Genomic DNA, 17,443 nt, shown 5'->3' with positions numbered 1-17,443 from the left:
CAGTGATGCCATCCAGCCATCTCATCCTCTGTCGTCCCCTTCTCCTCCTGCCTTCAGTCTTTCCCAGCGTCAGGGTCTTTTCCAGTGAGTCAGCTCTTCGCATCAGGTGGCCAGAGTACTGGAGTTTCAGCTTCAGCATCAGTCCTTCCAGTGAATATTCAGGACTGATTATCTTTCGGGACTGATTTCCTTTAGGATTGACTGGTTTGATCTCCTTGCAGTCCAAGAGACCCTCAAGAGTCTTCTTGAGAAGACTCATTCTAAGCAGAAAGTAGTAATGAACACCAGAGAATACTAATATCCCCAAAGTTGCATGACCAGGTTTCCACATGTAGAGGTGGTAATTCAGTGATAACTATGTTTTAAGTGGAGCTGGCCTCCGCATCCTTTTATGCCAGAAACTTTGGGTCCCTAGATGTGAACGTGGCTCTTCCAGTAAAATAATAAGAATAACAGTGGGATCCTACTTCCGTATGATTTTAGCTTTCAAGCGGTCTCCACATCATACTACCTTACTTCATCTCACAGCAGTCCTGTGAAGGGGTCGGAGCAGAATGGCAGCGTTTCATCTTGCAAAGAAAGTCCAAGGCCGTGAAGCTAGATAGTGGCCAAACGGAGACTCAGCCCTCCTCCCACTATCGCAGTGGCGCCTGCTGCCGCTTAACTGGATAGCAGCTATGGGCACCAGACGAGGTCAAGTCGACAAATGGGTAGAGCAGGTGATCTCACCAGCGCAGAGTAAGCTCACTTTCCCATGCTGGCTCTCTCATGCAGACAGAGGACATCCGCCTGGAACCAGATCTGTATGAAGCCTGCAAAGGTGACATCAGGAACCACTGTTCCACTGTGCAGTATGGCAATGCGCAGGTAACTTTTTGGGTTTTATTTTTTGATGGTGAAAGTAGTATGAAGGTATCTTTTTAATAATTTTCTGCGGGTAGGATAGGTCCCATCCTGTCCTGCCTGATCATCCCTTCTTAAGCCACCTCAAGCAGAGTACTTTTGCTCACCTTCATTCCTCTTTGCCACCGATTCATTCTCTTCCTTCTCTCTGGTTACCTTGACCTCCCCCACCTTGCCTGCCTAGTAAACTCCTGGTGATCTTCCAACGCCTCCTCCTGTCTATAGCTTTCCCAACACTCTGCACCTCCAAAATTCGTTTTTCTCTCGTTTGATCCCGTTGCACAGAAGTTCTTAACTGGAGGCCACATAAGAACCACCGTGGGAGGTTTTCTGGTTTTCCCCTCTAATTCACAGAACAGGGCCCTAGCCAGAATCACCAGGAATGAGATGCAGTAAAGTGCTTCTGTTTCCGTGTTCTTCTGATGTTGGGCCTACCTCTCGTGGCTCGTGGCATTGCCTCAGTGCTTCAGCCTCAGAGATGATGGCCTCGTTGTCTTCCGGTATCTGCTGCGGGCGATGCAAAGACCAGTGTCAGTCTGATTCTCAGCTCTGTGTGGTTAATCTACCTCTGAGTTTTCTCTGTGTCTTTAATGATCTGTAATTTCACCGTGCTGTAGTTAGATCTGGGTTTTGTTTTTATTATGCTTGTTGCCTCAGTCTCCGAATTCATGTCTTTCTTCAGTTCAAGGAAATTCTCAGACATTGTTCTTTCAAAAATTCCCTTATCCTTCCTCCTGGAACTCCTCTTAGACATTTGGAACATCTGAATCTGTCCTCCGTGCCCATTTCTCTCCCACGTTCTTCCTTTCTTTCTCTCTGTATACCACACTCAGGTAGCTCTTCAGCTCTGTTTCCCAGATTCGTAATGTGTCACTTTAGGCTTTCCATTCTGCTCTTCAGAGAGACCACCAGTTGGGTTTTGTCATTTCTTTTCTTTTTTTTTTTCTTTTTTCCTCTCTTTTCTAATAGCACTTACAGTTCTTTCTGCCCATCCCTTTTGACATTATTCACTTTTTAATGCACATGCCAGGATCCCCCAGTACATTGTTACTAGGCTGTTATCAGTTAAATCAGCTAAAAATAGGAAAAATTTCATTTTTTTTCCTTTTCTAATGCTCTTCCTTTCTTTATGTAGATCCAAGGTTTTGACCTATGTATGTTTTCCCTTCTGCCTGAAGAACTTCTTTTTTAACTTTTGTTTTGAAAGCTGTATGTATGGATAATGAATTGCCTCAGTTTTTGCTTGTGTGAGAAAGTCTGTCTTCATTTTTTTTTTTTTCCTGTCTTCGTTTTTGAAAAACAGGTTTGCTGGATATAGAATGCTAGGTTGATGGATTTTTTTTTTGTCTTACAGTACTTTATTTCACTCCATACTCTTTTATGCATAGTTTTGTTTCTTGTTTTGTTTGGTTTTTGTTTTTTAAGCCGTGCCATGCACACAGCCTTTGGGATCTTAGTTCCTTGACCAGGGATTGAGCCTGCACCCCCTCACGGGTAGTGTGGAGTCTTAACCTCTGGCCCACCAAAGAAAGCCCTGCAGCTTCTGATGAGAGGTCCACTGTCAGTCTTACGTCTGAATGTTAGTTTTGTAGAGCTGCCAAATTTCCACAAACCGGGTGCCTTAAACCAAATTTATTCTTTCACATTCTCGAGGCCTGATCCCTGAAGTCAAGGTGTTGACAGACCTGCTGTCTCTCCCAAGGCTCTCGGCTGAAAGCTTCCTTGCTCTGTGCATCTTCTGGTGGCGCCAGTCCTTGACTTGGAGTCTCTGCCAGCATCCTTAACCCTCACCCTTCAGGGGCAAGGGTTGGGTCTGGTTCATACCTGGCATCTAATGCTCTATTCCCATATGATAAATGATGAGTTGAGCTGAACTTCCTGGCTTGTGCCTACTGTTGAGTCAGGGTTATTGCTGCAGGGAAAGGCAGAGAGCCTGATGTATGCTCCAAAAGAAATCTTACAAGAAACAACCCTGGAAGGGAGAAGAAACCAGGAATCTTGAGAGGGTTTCCTTCCCCACAGACTTCCCCTGCAGCCTGCTCGTCATCCCTCATTTTTATACATTTGGTTTGCTTCTATCCCTGAGGTTGAGGATCCATAAATCTAATTCTCCTTTGTGAGGAAATCCCGATTCCTGTTACCTAGGAATTAGGAATGGAAGATGCCCGGATAGGAAAATGAGGGATGCACTAAGAACTGAATGCGTTAGTCAGGAAACGTGGATTATCAATCCCTGATCCACCCCTTAACTTGTCCATAATTCCTATGCCTTAGATTATTGAATGTCTAAAAGAGAACAAGAAGCAGCTGAGCCCTCGTTGCCACCAGAAAGTGTTTAAGCTGCAGGAGACGGAGATGATGGACCCGGAACTAGACTACACGCTCATGCGCGTCTGCAAGCAGATGATCAAGGTGAGGGCTCAGGGCCAGGGTCACGGAGACTGCACGCTCACGCGAGCCTGCAGGCAGACGATACAGGTGAGGGCTCAGGGCCAGGGTCACGGAGACTGCACGCTCACGCAAGTCTGCAGGCAGACGATCCAGGTGAGGGCTCAGGGCCAGGGCCACGGAGACTGCACGCTCACGCGAGTCTGCAGGCAGATGATACAGGTGAGGGCTCAGGGCCAGGGCCACGGAGACTGCACGCTCACGCGAGTCTGCAGGCAGATGATACAGGTGAGGGCTCAGGGCCAGGGCCACGGAGACTACACGCTCACGCGAGCCTGTAAGCAGATGATGAAGGTGAGGGCTCAGGGCCAGGGTCACGGAGACTACACGCTCACGCGAGCCTGTAAGCAGATGATGAAGGTGAGGGCTCAGGGCCAGGGCCACAGAGACTACACGCTCACGCGCGTCTGCAAACAGATGATACAGGTGAGGGCTCTAGAGCCAGCGCCACGAAAGACTACATGCTCACGCGAGCCTGCAGGCAGACGATACAGGTGAGGGCTCTAGGGCCAGGGCCACGGAAGACTACACGCTCACGCGAGTCTGCCAGCAGATGATACAGGTGAGGGCTCAGGGCCAGGGTCACAGAGACTACACGCTCACGCGAGCCTGCAAACAGATGATACAGGTGAGGGCTCAGGGCCAGGGCCACGGAAGGCTACACGCTCACGCGAGTCTGCTGGCAGATGATGAAGGTGAGGGCTCTAGGGACAGGGCCACAGAGACTACACGCTCACGCAAGCCTGCAAGCAGACGATACAGGTGAGGGCTCAGGGCCAGGGCCACAGAGACTACACGCTCACGCGAGTCTGCCAGCAGATGATACAGGTGAGGGCTCTAGAGCCAGGGCCACAGAGACTACACGCTCATGCGCGTCTGTAAGCAGATGATACAGGTGAGGGCTCTAGGGCCAGGGCCACAGAGACAGCAGCACGAGCGCCTTACACTGCACAGTGAAGGCACACAGTCTTTCAGCGTCAGCCTGTGCTGTAGAGCTAAGGCCATGGTTCTCGAACTCTGGCCCCTAGACCTGCAGCACTAGCACCACCTGGGAACCTAGACTCTCAGGCCCCACCTGACCTCTTGAGTCAGTCTCTGCAAGTGGTGGCTTCTGTTTTCACAAGCACCCATGGGTTCCAAGGCAGCTTCAGTTTGAGAACCACTAAGCCACAATGACTGACCTCACTTTGACCTGAGACACAAGAACATCGAGGCCCGCTGAATATATGGGGAGTTTTGAGGTGGTTGGTGGAGGCCTACTGAAAAGCCACCATCAGGTGTCCTGTCCACTGCCGTCTGGCTACCGCCATCGATGGCTGTTTTGGTCTACAAGTTCTTTTGGTTCTTTTGCATCTCCAGCGAACGTCCCCTGCATCGGGGTGACAAGATGTCATTCCTGGATCTGTGCATGTGTACAAAGAGATCAAAGTGCTAACCCCTTGTTTCAACTTCCCTTTAAAATAAGCGATACTTCTCACCCTATCAAACAAACTCTAAAGAAAATTGTGAATGTAAGAAGTCTCTTTAGGTGGGTCTGGAAGAATTGAGCCCTCTGTAAAAATGGAAATATCAGGTTGTGATTTGAGAGATCTTTCTAAGAATTTTTATGCCTTTTATAAAAATCAATCACCAGCCCGCATCCCCATATTAAGACCAGTAGCCTATAATTAACAGACGGTGGATTCGCGGATAGAGATGAGTTTATCACTAGTCAGAGTGAATCTCTGACCTCAAGGACACTAGCAAGTGTACAAGATCTGGCTCCACAGGATTGTTAGGAGAATGAACCAGAAAGGTCATTTCCCCGCATCCCTGCTCACATTGTTTGGTGGGTCATTGCTGAGTTTCCCATTGGAGTTGGATAGATATGGTTTGAGGGCTGCATGGTCACATAGCCCAATGTTACGTTCATACGTCGACAATATGTAAGTAAGCTCACGAGATGCCATGTAATGTAGCATAGCCATGTAAATAGGGAATCAGTCCTATGCAAAATTAGAAACAGGAAGTAGAAAGAAATGTGAGAAGTATAGTAGAGAAGAGATAAAAGGGATCTGAAGGCTGGGTGCTTATTCAGGCTTGCTGTTTCTTTTGTCCCAAGTGATACCTTTAGGTTCTGTCGTAAGCTCCCTAGAAGATGTAAGAGTGATAAATATGGTGTTAACTGCCACATTTAACTACTTTTATAAAACTTTGGTTTTTTGCAGAGATTCTGTCCAGAAGCAGATTCTAAAACTATGTTGCAGTGTTTGAAGCAAAATAAAAACAGTGAATTGATGGATCCCAAATGCAAGCAGATGATAACCAAGCGCCAGATCACCCAGAACACAGGTACCACTTTGGCCTCCCTGGTCCCACAGGGTGGAGCTTGAGAGGCGCGCAGCGGGCATACGCTTGCCTGATTAAACTGAAGGTGCTGTGGCGCCTGTGGCTGCTAAGAGTCTGGATGTAATGAGCAAAATGACTTCTTACCTGAAGAGTATCCAGAGGAACACAAAGTCATGGGGAAGGGGAAGCTGAAAACACAGGGAACCCGCCGTTACAGGGCATCCAAAATGAATTAGGGCTGGAGTTCTTTGAAAGAGTCTGGAGTTTGAATAAAACTTCGTGCATGTGGCAGGAGAACGCATGGGTGACCTGTTTCAGAACAGAGACGTTTAATCTCGAAGTTGCAAGACCTTGTAACTCAATGGTCAAATTGAGTTGGATATTCAGTGTTTTTGAATATATATATTATGGGGAAGGGTACTGATGTCTGCATGATTTTTGTGAGGACTGCTTAGAATGTTGGTCTCAGTAGACCCTGCAGAGCTGCTGGAGAGTAGGATTCTCCACATCTGCCCTTCCACCACGTTATGTTGAGGATTTAAAATAGCGTCATGAAGGAGCTGCCTGGCAGCCTACTGGTTAGGCTCCTCACTCTCACTCTTGTAGCCCAGGTTCATCCCCTGGTCAGGAACTAAGGTCCTCCAAGCCACAGGGAGGTAAATAAAACAAATAAAAATAAGTAAATAATGAAATAAAACAGTGTAGTGAAGGAGCCCATTAAACATTTACTGGATAAAAAAAATAATGGTGTATTGATGGCCGTTGACATAATATGCCCCCTTTGGGTAAGTGGCTCTCAAAACATTTGTGCATCCGGGTGGAGTCTTTCGTCATGCGCTTACTCCTGTCTTCTAGATTACCGCTTAAACCCCGTGCTGAGGAAAGCCTGCAAAGCCGACATCCCTAAATTCTGTCATGGGATCCTGACTAAGGCCAAGGATGATTCAGAGTTAGAAGGTCAAGTCATCTCTTGCCTCAAGCTGAGATACGCAGACCAGGTACACTGCCTTGGGCTTCGCACGAGGCCTCCACTAGTTCCAACAGCATTTTCTGTGGAGGTCCTTAGCTTACTGCCGCTTTCCCCAAGACCTTTCTCACATCTTCCCCGAGCCAGGGCCCCAGTGGAAAGCTAACATGTTCTAATCGGCTGACGTACTCTCCTTGTCACACGTAGCGCCTCTCTTCAGACTGTGAAGACCAGATCCGGATTATCATCCAGGAGTCTGCTCTGGATTACCGACTCGACCCCCAGCTCCAGCTCCACTGCTCGGATGAGGTAGGGTTTGGGTGGAGAACTTGCTGTGAACAGAGCTGGTCAGGAGGGTTTTATTGGAGATAAGTTCTTTATTCTTTCCCTTCAGCCCTGAATCCAGGATTCTTCTAGGCTCTCCATTGTCTGAGCTCCTGGTTCTTCGTAACACTGAATTTGACTTGGCCTTAGTCCTCCCACTGTTCAGTTTTGACTCCATATTTCTCTGTGGAACATGAATTTTATTATATATCTGTCTATGTCTAATTTGGTCTTCCCTCTCCTTATTCTGATGGTCAACCCAAAACACACCCAACACTTGCCAGAAAAATGGAAGTGTTCCTGTAATAAATACCTCTGATGAAGGGCCTATTCTTGGAAATTGACTTCCTGGCTGGAAAAGGCCATGTTGAGAACTTTGCTCACCATACATCAGTTTTATGGATATGAGTTTTAAACGTATTTCAAAGAAGCTTACTCATAAAGCTATCCAAAAGAAGGCTGCATTTTTAATCTGCGCTGTAGGCTATGTGTCAGGACCCCTTCGTTTGTGTTTCCAAGTTATGCAGCTCGGTTTACCCTGAAGCTCTGTGAATGTCAGGCATTTGCTTTTAGGATTTTACTTGGCTATCTGACCTTCCTCTTGAGGAATTAGGGAGCAGTCTTTGTGACCAGGCCTGGGACAGTCTGACTCAGGCCTGGAGGTTGACAGCATGAAGTATCTTCATGTTGATGGGTTTTTCGGCTCTGTGCCAGTCCTTGTGAAGGAGAACAGAGCCTGGCCCGCCGTGTGGTGGGAGGGGAGCGAAAGCCACCAGGGACCCGTTTGAGAGGCCCCCAGGGCACGCTTGTGGGAGGTCCGTGAGTCTGCATGACGCAGAGGCCCAGGAGCCCAGCGCGAGCAGGGCTGCCCTGTGCTCTCCGTGTGTCCCGAGCAGATCGCCAGCCTGTGCGCCGAAGAAGCAGCAGCCCAGGAGCAGACCGGCCAGGTAGAGGAGTGCCTCAAGGTCAACCTGCTTAAAATCAAGACAGAAGGCTGTAAAAAGGTGACTACCATCAATCTCCGTTTTCTGTTGCTTGCTTTTCTCTCCTCTTCCTCTTCTTCCTCTGAAAGCTATAGACTGTGCATCTCGGTGGTAAAATCGAAACCTGCCTTCCAGGAATTCTGTCCATGCCTCTTACCAAGCTCATTGGGCTTTTGACCCTTAATTGCCTGTAACTTAAATATTCTTACACGCCTACTAATTAGTTGTGAATATGTCTCGTCTCCATGACTAAACCAATGTTTAAGTGCTATGCTGAAGTAAAATGTCTATTCCAACATACCAGTAAGGGTACTACATTCATAGAAGTTAATGAAACTAAAAATCTAGCTCATTTCAGAAACATCACATAAAAAATTTTATCAAAATATGATAGTTAACATACATTGTCTTATGAAATTAATAAGCAAAATAATATATATTTGATCTGTTTTAAAAAGCTTTACCTCTTTTTGGAAAAGTGTTTCAATAATATTGTTGAATCAGTGTGAGTATTGTGTGCAAATTTTTTTTTTTTTTTTTTTTTTTTTTTTTACTTTAGATCAAAACAAGGTTTATTCAGTGTAATGAGGGAGACAGGTACCAATACCACAGTGCCAGAGTTGAAATAAAAAGAATTATAGGTCCATTTGATGTGGAAATCTGGAGAAGTTTGACATATATATCAATAGTGGCTAAAGGGACTTCCCTGGCCGATTAGTGGTTAGGACCCTGCACTCTTACTGCCAAGGGCCTAGGTTTGATTACTGGTTGGGGGACAGAAAAAACCCATAAGCCACACAGCGCTGCCAAGTTTAAAAATGTTTCCATAGGCTAGGTTCCAGTGCTCCATCACTAGAAACCTTCCAAGATACTCCTTTCCACTGTTTCCAACTAAAAATCACTTGCAATCTTCCCCTTACCATTTAAGGTCTTGTATTAAGATACAAGATGCATCCATCCTCATCAAAACCCTCCTGAAGTCCTGTACTCTCTAGGCTCCTGTGTGTCCTCTGTATATGCCTGATAGCCACCACCATTTTAGGACTTAGCAACTGTATTCAGGACAAAGAATCTTTTAAGCCATTTAACAAAAGCACAACAGGACAAATCCACACTTTTATTTATTTTCAAGAAGTTTAAATTCTCGAAGGGTACAGCATCACACGAATTCTGTGTCCAATGGCCTTAGCAGGAAGGTTGCTTCGGAATTTGGCACGAACCATGCCACTGTTTCCATGAGCTCGAGTGATCTTTCCCCAGATTACTCTGGTTCTGTTAGGCTTTCCACCAGGAGTTACTGTGTTGTTCTTTGCTTTGTACACATAAGCACATCTCTTGCCTAAATAGAATTCAGTTTCATCTCGAGCATATACACCTTCAGTTTTCAGGAGAGCAGTGTGTTCCCTTTGGTTCCGTAGACCCCGTTTATAGCCAGCAAAAATTGCCTTGGACCACAGCCTTCCAGACATATTTGTCGTTTTAGAAGTCCCGTTCCCAGCAGGCCGGAGCACCCATTCTCGGAGGTCAGGGAACCAGCACCGTCAGTCCCATATCTCCTCCATCCTGTCCTCCCTGTTGCCCACTTATTTGCCCCCAAAGTTCAGCTGCAGGAAGTCTCTGTGTGCAGATATTTTCATCTGCTAAAAATGTTTCTGACTCCACATGGTCTGAAGAATGGTAGGAGTTGCTTGAATGCTAAATCCACGTATTTTCCTGCAAACATTTATTTCATCAAATGATTTCATTTAACTTCAGGGAGGACTTTTTGAACAACACTTCTTCTTTTTTTTTTTTTTTTTTGCTTTGCTTTTATTGTTGTTTTACAGTCTATTGAGAGCAAACTGATTTTTACATGAGAAGGTATTTCTGGACTGTCTTTGCTGCAATTTCATCATTAATAACAGTGTCTGCCAAGCTGATTTCAGTTACGTTTGTATTTCTGTTGTTCAGAACATCTTTAAACTCAGATAAGAATTGTTCTGACAGTAGAAGTTAGGTCCTGTCAATTCTTTTTTTCCTTTTGAGGGTAATGTAGACAAAGTGAGACATTTTACAAATGTGCTTTTCTGTTTCGGAATTTTAATATACCTTATTACTCTGATTTTCAGGTTTCACATCTACAGAGTTCTATAGAAACAAAAGAACTGCTTTAAGTCAGTGTAAACACTAACACTTAGTATTTAATAATATGGTATACCAGAATGCCAAAACCCAATTCTGATGTTAATATTGCCCTGCTTTGTTTAGCAAACAGCTCTGCGTACACTCGGCCCCCAAATTACATTTATTGAGTTAAATTGGATGCGAACAATCTCTGTTCTTTGCACCCTCACCACGTTGCCAGCAATCTCCGAGTAGCCGCTGTTGGCTTAACCTTCCCTCCTTGACTTGTTTGTGCGTGAAGTATTTACGGACAACAGATTCGCCGTGTGTCCTCTGTAAGAGTGCTCTCTGTGATCTCCTTGCCTTAGGAAGTGTTAAACATGCTGAAGGAAAGCAAAGCAGACATCTTCGTGGACCCGGTTCTTCATACAGCTTGTGCCCTAGACATTAAACACCACTGTGCAGCCATCACCCCTGGCCGAGGGCGTCGTAAGTCGCTGTGTTCACTCTAGCCCTTTCTGAGCTGTCTCGGGAGGAGCAGAGATCCTGCGGAGACATCAGTTACAGCGACTCTGTTCTGTAGCTGCAGCTCAACCGTAGACAGCACCCTGGGGGCCTGGTTGATGCTTTGTGAAAAGTGAGTTTAGGAGCGATCTGCAGGTGTACGCTGGCACAGCCCTGACCAGAGGTAAAGGTTTGGCAAGAGAAAGCTGAGCTACTTACCAGGGGGGCAAAAGTTAAGGTCATTATCACGGCCCTCTTCCTGCCTTGCCCAGCGAACGGCTCTGACAGCTTTCCCAGTGGCCGCAGTGGGCTCCGAGGTCAGGTCTTGTGTGACGTGGAACCTGGGCAAGGGTACGGCTCTTTCTGATCCACGTGTGTCCTCTGAGAATCAAAAGGTTTTAAGAGAGAGTCCGGAGAGCCAGCCTTAGACATTCTTCTCCATGCGAGCTCTTAGGTTAAGTGTCCTTGAAGGGATTTCACTTTGGGTAGCCTCTGGATCTGAATTCCCTGGTGGTAGGTACCCTTCTCCCCAGCCTTACTGAAATCTCTGTTCTGTACATCTTCAGACTCTTCTTACCCCTTTCCTTGCACAGAAATGTCCTGCCTTATGGAGGCCCTGGAGGATAAGCGGGTGAGGTTACAACCGGAGTGCAAAAAACGTCTCAATGACCGGATCGAAATGTGGAGTTACGCAGCAAAGGTAATGAGCCTCGAGAGCCTCCTGGAGTGACGTCTGCCCCGAGTTTCCCAGTCTCTTTGAGTTACTTCGCTGACCCCCTTGTCCTTGTCATGAATCCGTGTGTTTGGAAACATCTTCCAGTGCACCTGTAGGACTCCTGGGCTCTGTGAGCCTGGAGCCGCCATCTCCAGATGGGACGGCTGAGACGTGAATTGATCTCTTCTTTCCACATCGGTCTCTACTTCTGAGCCACTAAGGACTGCTGCTCAGTGACTCCACTGCTTGATTTTTGGTGGCACATGCTGGTGCTCAAATCACTTTAATCTGAAGACCCGTCATGCTGTTCTCAGTACATGGATGGGTGTAGAAGCAGCCCAGACCTCTGGTCCGGACCCTCTTGGGCACCCAGGCCAAGCTGAGACCCAGCAGAACAGATCTGTGCACACCTGGGGAGCCGTTTGGTCCTGATTCTGCCAGAGCAGGCAGCCATAGAGGTCCACTGGAGAAAGCACTGGCATGAAGGCTGGTTAGACTCCCAGTGTCCACAACTGGGGGATTGGGTTGAGTATATTCAGTCAGCGTAAGTCACGTCTGCAGGTTGTTTTTGGTGGGAGAGAGGATGCTGATGCTATGATGGTGAGTGGAAACAAGTCAAGACAGAATCAGCATCTACCACAACCTCAGCTTTTCTCTTTGTTTTTAAAAAGGCAGCAGTGTGTGAGGAAAATAAACTATTGAAGGACCTGTGTCCTTGTGCAAATCAGTCCCTTTGTCCGCACGTGGTTAGGTCCTCCGTGTGAGGGCTCTTTCCCGGGTGGCGGTGATCGCTGTGCTCACTTCTGCGGGTCCGCCGCTTTGTATTTGTCTGCATTTCCTAATCTTGTGCAGCAGCTGTATACAGCACTGTGATCAGGAAAGCCAGTTGTAGCTCTGTGTTTGATTTTCTCATCCCTCACCCTCTTCGCTCCCCAAAAGAAATGACCCCAGTTATGGTAGGAACCGAGGGGACAGTTTCGAGTGAGCATCGGCTCAGCCCACATCTCTCTGAGGGCGATGCCACCGTTTGTTTTCCAGGTAGCCCCGGCGGACGGCTTCTCTGACCTCGCCATGCAAGTGATGACCTCCCCGTCCAAGAACTACATCCTGTCTGTGATCAGCGGGAGCATCTGCATCCTGTTCCTGGTCGGCCTGATGTGTGGGCGCATCACCAAGCGCGTGACACGGGAGCTCAAGGACAGGTAGAGGCGCCCGGAGCCCCAGAGGAACTGCCTGTCTGGCGCCCCGTTTGTACAGCCCTCCTGTATAGCGCACCCCCTCACCTCGCCCTCCTGCGCGGTGGCCCCGACACTCACGTTAGAGCAGCAGCAGGCGCCCACCGCCGCGTCCGCCGCAGACTCCTCCCGCGTCCATGGTGTCCTCCTCCTCGACCTCGTGCAGCAGCCGGCCGCCTTGGGGATCGCCTCTGTCGGCAGACTCGGGTTTCCCTGTCCAGAGACAAGTCTCTCATCCCGATGGACCTACCAATACTTCTGGAACCAATTCACCTGACCTGCAACTCAGCTGAATTTTTTTTTTTTTAACACCAAAAAAAAAATTTTTTTAAAGAAAGAAAAAAAAATGTATATAGTAACACATCTCCTCCAGGCTTGATTTGAGCGATGGGGTTCTTTCTTCTTTCTGCGTGGCGGTGTAAAAGGAAGGCAGGACGTTAGAGGGGAGACACACCACCCAACGCGCTGTAGCCGGGGTGTCTGGCTGACCTCTCAGAGCACCTTTGGCCCATCAGGGCCATGGATTTCACCGAGCAGCAGGAAACGACTGACCAGCCCACTCTGGGTCTTGTTTTCTCCTGCTGAAACAGTGATGCCTTCCGATCCCTACCCGAGCAGAGCCACTGCGGGTCAAGACCCACGGCCACGTGTCACTCTGCCGTCTCCTCAGGGCCCAGGGGTGTGAGCAGCTCATCCGTCCACTGCTCTGCAGGAGAGGCTGGGCCCTGGGCCTGCCTTCCAGACCTGCGCGGGGCTCTCCGCGTGTGGGCCGGCCCTGCCCGGGTGGCAGTGCCTCCGAGTCCTCCGCTGCTGGGGGAGCCCGCCACCCGGGGGGAGGAAGCCAGGGCAGGAAGCGGGATGGGGGCGGAATAGGCTCACTTTGGGTCATGTTCAGGCAACAATGCAGGTCAGACAGTGGCTTCTGAAGACGCAGCCTGGTCTCAGGGAGGGATGGCAAGCTGACCTTCCCGCAGGCTCTGGGCCACCTTCCCAGACAAGCTCCTTCATACCTCTTCATGCAGAGGGCGTGGAACATGATTCCAGTAAAAGGTGGAGGCTCTTTCTCCGTTTTCCCTTTCTGTCCGTTGGCTGCATACCCCCGTGGTAGTAGGCATTGGCTAAATGTTGCACTTGGATGATTCATCAGTCTTTGCTGAGTCTGAGCTCTGTGGAAACATTCCTGAGCATCACTCAGCCCTCCAGCGTAGAGATGACAGGCTTGGAGTATCAAAAGGGAGGCACACCGGCATCATGGTTCAGCCTGGGGCACCTGGGCTTAAGTTTGGGGCACGGAATCCAGTGGCTGCACAAGAGGGCAGTGTGTACAGTAGGAGATATATTTATATAATATATATTTTATTAACCTGTTAGACGTCCACAGAGTATTATAAATCACGTGCCTAAAACTGTCCACATAGACCATGCACCCTGCCTGACCCCGCCCCACCTCGCCACTATCCGCGTGTGCTGCGGGCCCACCCCCCCTGTCTTCCCTGGAATGTGTTCAGGACGAACGGGTCAGCTGGTCCAGGTGACTCCTTGTCTAACCCTGACTGACATATATTTGATTGCTGTGGTTTGCTTCTTTTCTTTCTCCTTTTTGCTACTCTTGCTGGAGGCAGTGGGTTCCAGACGCCAGCTGCAGACGCCCCCTGCCTATGGCACCACCAGTCACCAAGGGTGGTTCTAAGTTGCCGGGTCCCCTCAGGTCCTGCTCTTACGGTCTTCCTGATTCTCAGCAGCTGTCCTGCGGGTCTTCTGTCTCATCTCATCTGAACCCCTTGGAGGTGGAGCGCCACCCCTCCTTCCACCCCTGTTGCACTAAACTGAGCTGGTGGATGGTGCACCTCCTGGGGCTCCTCCCTTGCTCTGGGCAGGTGCTGAGAGCGAGGGACGGGGTTGCCACATGTACACAGGCCCCCACTGATGCGTGTGACGTGCTTTACAGCACAGAATAACTTCCCATCTGATGCGGGGGCTTCCATTCTCCTCCTCTGCTGTCTCCCTCCCCACGTGTGTAAAACGTCGCCACAGTTTACTTCATCTTGATGCTTCTCTTCTTTCTGAACTGAGAGATGATCTCAGCTGTCTGCAGCAGATCTGGAAGCAGATCTGGAAGTCTGGAAAAGAGTTTGATTCTTGAAACATCCGTCACCTTGAGAAATGATCTGGATAGATAGAAGGGATAACTCTGCCGGTATCTTTGATCGCTTGTTGCCAGAAAGCATTTCACCATCCAACTTGGAGTAGTTTCCTATGACAGCAGTTTCATACATCCATCAGAAATTATGGCCCAGCTGTATCCATTCTGTATCTCATTCGGTGTGACAAAAACAGGCTCTGAGCCACCTCTGGTCCCTGGCTTCATAGGTCACTCTTGGGTAGATCAGCTAGGCAAGAACTAGGCAAGAAGAAACCATGCCCCTCGTGGGGGAGCTGACGGCCCTCTTGCTCTCTCATCTCCTGATGTCTAGCCCATCCAGATCGGCAGCAGGTATGGTTTCGGGCCAAGGCCAAGGCCCGTGCCCTTGCTGAAGACCACAGTAGCCAGGGGACTCATCAGGCCTTGTCCGTCCACTCAAGTCTCAGAAGTGCCGACTCAGTATCTCCGCAGCAGTCCAGAGGAGCCGGGAGGCCAGTTCTCTGGGCTGGCGGCCCTGCAGCGCAGGGAATCAGAAATCCGAGCAGAACGCGCAGGACGAACCTGACTGCTCCCCCTCACGGAGCTTCTCACACAAGGCGGCTGTAGAGTGAGGTCTTGCCCTGCTCATCCCTGGCCTTCCTCCGCTGTTGCTGCTGTCCCAAGAGAAGTCTGCTAGCAAGATGCTCCGAGACAGGTCTGGGTTCACTCCAGCAAGAAAGCCCTCCTCCTTAGCATTCCCTGACACTCTGGTACCACCCACAGGCCCAGTTCTGTAGACCCCATCAGCTTGTTCTGAGCCAGTGCATCCTTAAGAGGCAAGGGGAATTCTAGGATTGAGTGAGCAGGTGTTGCCTGGTGTTCCCTGCGGCCCTTGACTCGCATCCTGCACGCTCTCTTCTCAGGGATGCTGGAGAGGGAGGGAGACTCTGCTTTCCTAGAAGATGTGACAGGAAATGGCCATCACATTCCATCTCTTCCCATTGCCTGAGGTCAGGTAACGAGAGACTAGCAGTGAAGACTTGTAGCCTCCATTTACATTTCTTTAGACAGGGTGCTGACTTCCCTCCCCCTTCCAGGAGAAGACTGACTCCTGTGTGCACCACCTCCAGGCTTGTGGGACCGCTTCTGTCCCAAGGATCCCCGCTGGTGTGAGTCACCCGGGGAGGGGTCGGTTGCTTAGTGGGACCTCCTTTCTCAGCTGGTCTTAAGTTCCTCTGAGGAAAAAAACCTCTGCTGTTCCCATTTCTTTCCCTCCCCTACCAAAAAGTAAGCATTCTCCACATATTGCTTATTCCACGCAAGCACGTACGGGGAAGGAACCTGCAGTAGGGACCCTTAGAAGCCATCCAACATAGCCTGACTCGTTCAAACTAAATTTGGGCCATAGAATAAAAAGAATAGGGCTTTTTGAATCATGTGCATTTTGGTGTGTGTACTTGTATTTCCAATTCTTAGGAATTTGAAAAATATCAGAACTCCTTTTATTTACTCTCACCATTTGGACAGCGCCTAAGTAGCTTTATAAAATGCAGCATTCCAGTGCCCCGAGGTTCCCCGTGTCTTTGGGGACATGCCACTCCTGAATCACTGCTCCTCCACTGGTCTTCAGCTCCCAAAGGACCAGGGGCTGGAGCTGAAGTTCTGGTGGATGGGTTTCTGTCTCATCTCTGCTTGGCCATCTCTCCAGCTAAACTCCCCTTGGTCCTCTCCCCGAGGACTAGCGTCACATGTCAGGCAGGGCAGTCGAGTTCAAGGCCCAATCCTCCTTCGTGCCCAGACCTCAGACTAAAGTCATTAGCAAACCCAGACTGACTTCAGAGTGATGGGCCCCTCCACGCCATCTAGTGAGATCACCGAGGAGACCCAGGGGCTATTGGTCACCTTGAGCACAGAGGTGGGACTGTCTGCTTGGGCTGGTGGTGACAGGATCCTGGCGGTGGTCTCCCCATCCTCCTTCCCAAGACCTGCCACAGCACACATGTAGGGGTATGGGCAGCCATGTGGCGGAGGAGTCTCCCTGGGCAAGGAGGGAATTCAGACAGTGCCTCGATATTCTGTTTTGCCTTCCCCCCAACACAGATTTGATACCTGGACCCCAGAGCCCAGCAGGCCCTGTGCCGCACACGCTTGATGGTTTGAGCAGGTTCCCTGGCCAGAACAAGTGACTGACAGGAGGGCTGGCAGCCCGAGGCTTACTGAGCGTCCTCTCCCCACGCAGTGTTTCCGGGTTAATCCAGGCTGGAAGAGAGACTGTCCAGCAAATGCTGTGTGAGATCTTAGGCCTTTAACTGGGTTTTTTTCCTTGTTTGTTTTTTTAAGAAGGAAAGTAAAATTAACAAGCCTCTTTTGTAAATGGTTTTTCTTTCTATGTATAAAATCCCGGCAGTTCCTTGTTTTTACATGTTCATGCTGTGTAATTTTGAGATGTTACCAAGATTCTGAACATAATGTGCATTTTTTTTTTCTGTACAGATGAAATGGGAGAATTTAATAAAGAGTTTGCAGGTTTTTACTTGTTAAATCTTCTCTGTGGTGACTGGGAGGACCCTCCTCAAACACCTGCTATGCTCGTAGAAGTCTCCAGAGTGGTGAGCGCTGGCTGTGAACTTGAGACTGATGCTCAGAAACTTACTGTTTGAACGCCCCTGTTCTTGGTTAATTAGGTCAAGCAGAGTAGGACCCGAGGCCTTTTATAGGAGAGCTGGAAGCCAAATCTAGCTGGAAGCCTCAGTCTCGTTTGTCCAGAATTACTCGTCCTGCTCATGTGCTTAAGCCATGTCGGGAGGCTGC

The 17,443-nt window shown here is 49.0% G+C and overlaps 2 protein-coding genes across 2 annotated transcripts in view; one reads left to right on the top strand and one right to left on the bottom strand.

Moving 5' to 3' along the window:
* Nucleotides 1–17,174, top strand: part of GLG1 (golgi glycoprotein 1) — a 121,854-nt gene extending 104,680 nt beyond the window's left edge. The window contains exons 18-26 of the mRNA XM_015100366.3: nucleotides 775–867; nucleotides 3,178–3,315; nucleotides 5,559–5,682; nucleotides 6,535–6,677; nucleotides 6,854–6,955; nucleotides 7,867–7,974; nucleotides 10,425–10,545; nucleotides 11,154–11,260; nucleotides 12,314–17,174. Coding sequence (XP_014955852.2) covers nucleotides 775–867; nucleotides 3,178–3,315; nucleotides 5,559–5,682; nucleotides 6,535–6,677; nucleotides 6,854–6,955; nucleotides 7,867–7,974; nucleotides 10,425–10,545; nucleotides 11,154–11,260; nucleotides 12,314–12,481 — 1,104 coding nt within the window. The 3' untranslated portion in view covers nucleotides 12,482–17,174. The remainder of the gene's footprint in view (nucleotides 1–774; nucleotides 868–3,177; nucleotides 3,316–5,558; nucleotides 5,683–6,534; nucleotides 6,678–6,853; nucleotides 6,956–7,866; nucleotides 7,975–10,424; nucleotides 10,546–11,153; nucleotides 11,261–12,313) is intronic.
* LOC101114892 (large ribosomal subunit protein eL33-like) lies at nucleotides 9,037–9,571 on the bottom strand. Its single transcript, XM_042231464.1, has one exon. The coding sequence runs from the start codon at nucleotides 9,420–9,422 to the stop codon at nucleotides 9,090–9,092; it is 333 nt and encodes a 110-aa protein (XP_042087398.1). The 5' UTR covers nucleotides 9,423–9,571; the 3' UTR covers nucleotides 9,037–9,089.
* Nucleotides 17,175–17,443: the final 269 nt, after the last annotated feature.

This window comes from Ovis aries, chromosome 14 (assembly GCF_016772045.2).
Source record: "Ovis aries strain OAR_USU_Benz2616 breed Rambouillet chromosome 14, ARS-UI_Ramb_v3.0, whole genome shotgun sequence".
In the NCBI taxonomy this organism is placed as follows: Eukaryota; Metazoa; Chordata; class Mammalia; order Artiodactyla; family Bovidae; genus Ovis; species Ovis aries.
Note: the sequence above shows the minus strand (reverse complement) of the source record. Positions and strands in the feature narration are given on the sequence as shown.